This window comes from Mandrillus leucophaeus, unplaced genomic scaffold (assembly GCF_000951045.1).
Source record: "Mandrillus leucophaeus isolate KB7577 unplaced genomic scaffold, Mleu.le_1.0 Scaffold43, whole genome shotgun sequence".
Lineage (NCBI taxonomy): Eukaryota > Metazoa > Chordata > Mammalia > Primates > Cercopithecidae > Mandrillus > Mandrillus leucophaeus.
Window position 1 is genome coordinate 1,567,612 of NW_012104587.1, and position 2,029 is coordinate 1,569,640.

Here is a 2,029-nt window from a genome sequence, read left to right on the forward strand (position 1 = left end):
TCAGGCGATCCACCAGCCTCGGGCTCCCAAAGTGCTGGGATTACAGGCATGAGCCACTGCGCCCAGACAAGCCCTTTCAACTTTAATCAGGGGGTTTTAACTTTCTCCCTAAAGGGTCCCTAAGGAGAGAGAGTTAATTCACTGCCAAGCTCAAAATTTATTTGAAATGTTATTGTTCTGTCTTATAATTTGGTAGGAATTTTGTATTTTCCTTCTAGAAAAATAACTATTTTTTCTTTTTTTTTTGGTTTTGTTTTTGAGATAGAGTTTCACTCTTGTTGCCCAGGCTAGAGTGCAATAGTGTGATCTCAGCTCACTGCAACCTCCACCTCTCAGGTTCAAGGGATTCTCCTGCCTCAGCCTCCCAAGTAGCTGGGATTACAGGTATGCGCCACCACACCTGGCTAATTTTGTATTTTTAGTAGAGACAGGGTTTTGCCATATTGGCCAGGCTGGTTTCGAACTCGCGACCTCAGGTGACCCACCCGCCTTGGCCTCCTAAAGTGCTGGGATTACAGGCTTGAGCCACCGCGCCCCGCCTGAAAATGAACTATTTTCCCACAGATATTTTAGTATAGATGTGGTTCATTTATCCTGTCTTTGGCATGCCCTAGTTTGAGGAACAACTTCTAGCCCAGTGCCTCCCCAAACTCCTCATCAACTCCAACTCATTGGACAATGCAGACCTCTTGGGTGTACCAGAGCCCATACCTGGCATAGGTGGGGGTAACAACATAGATAGTAGGCAGGGCCTCGGGTTCAGGGGGCTGGGCAGGGGCAGGGGGTGGCCGTCGGAGTTCCGCTTGCAGCTGGGAAATCCTCAGATCCTTCTGCCGGAGCTGCTCGGCTGCTGCCCGCAGGGGAGGAAGGCAGTCACATGGCTGGCCTGGTCCCAGGAAGCATTAATGGGGAAAGAGGATGGGGGCAGAGAACCACAGAATGTTCAGCATCCCAAAGGGCCATAATCTTCTCATTAATTCCTAGACAATGCAGGTATCCCCTTATGACTTCCCTAGTAGCCTTTTCTACACCTCTGGTGTGGGAAACTCACTGCCTCAAGCAGCAGACCCTCTCCAACTTTAATAAATTCCATTGTTACAATTTTACGTTGGATATTGAGCTGATTCCATCTTTTCTATCTGCTGGTCCTAATTTTGCCTTCTGGACTCATAACAAGCTCATGTCTTTAAACAGGACAGTATTTTCAGAGTCCAAGGTGCTAACTAACCATTACATTATAGAACCCCTTTAGGATAGTCTTTCAAATACCTGAGGATAACGCAGTGGCACTGTCCCTAAATCTTTGCATAAGGGGCAGGGTTCGATCCATTCCCTTGGCTGGGTGACCAAAGACTCATTGTTAAATTCATTGATTCCATTGTAGGATAAATATTTATTGAATACTCTTCCTAGGAGGCACTGCCTTAGGTGCTGAGGATACAGCAGGGAACAAAACAGACACAGTCCCTGCCCTCATCGAGCTTTCAGTTTAGCGGAGGAAGCAGACACTAAGCAAAGAAACAAATTAATAACATTATTACAAACTGTGATGGGGTCATGACAAAAATAATCAGGATAGAGAATAAAAGGGAATGGAATAAGAATGGTATCTTTAGCTATGGTAGTCAGGGAAGGCCTCTCTGAGGAGGTGACATTTGAGCTAAGACCTGAAGGATGAGAAAGAGGCAGCCCGGAAAGAGCTGGAAGAAAAGCACCCCAAGTAGAGGGAACAAGTTAAGCGCTTGAGAGAGCAATGAGCCTGGGGTTTTCGAGAAACTGTCAGCAAGCCAGTCTGGCTGCAGCAGAGCGAGGGAGAGGGGTGGGAAATGGGGTTGGGAGAGGCGGACGGCAGCAGGATCATGCGGGGCCTTGCAGGCTCTGGGAAGGAGTCTGGATTTCATCCGAGGTGCGGCGGGCCGCCGCGGTGCGTTCTATAGAGGGGAGTGCGCCTGCGGCCGCAGAGCTGTCCGGAGGGTCGAGCGGATGAATGGTGTTTGCCGGGGGTTCATCCCCAGGGCGGGATGCACGG

At 49.1% G+C, this 2,029-nt stretch overlaps 1 protein-coding gene across 1 annotated transcript in view; it reads right to left on the bottom strand.

The window, feature by feature from the left end:
• The window catches only part of B3GAT3 (beta-1,3-glucuronyltransferase 3), a 5,782-nt gene extending 4,273 nt beyond the window's left edge, over positions 1 to 1,509 (bottom strand). Inside the window, exons 1-2 of the mRNA XM_011993372.1 lie at positions 1,270 to 1,509; positions 712 to 886 (exon numbers count right to left, since the gene is read on the bottom strand). Of these exons, the coding sequence (XP_011848762.1) occupies positions 712 to 886; positions 1,270 to 1,330 (236 nt within the window). The 5' untranslated portion in view covers positions 1,331 to 1,509. The remainder of the gene's footprint in view (positions 1 to 711; positions 887 to 1,269) is intronic.
• Positions 1,510 to 2,029: the final 520 nt, after the last annotated feature.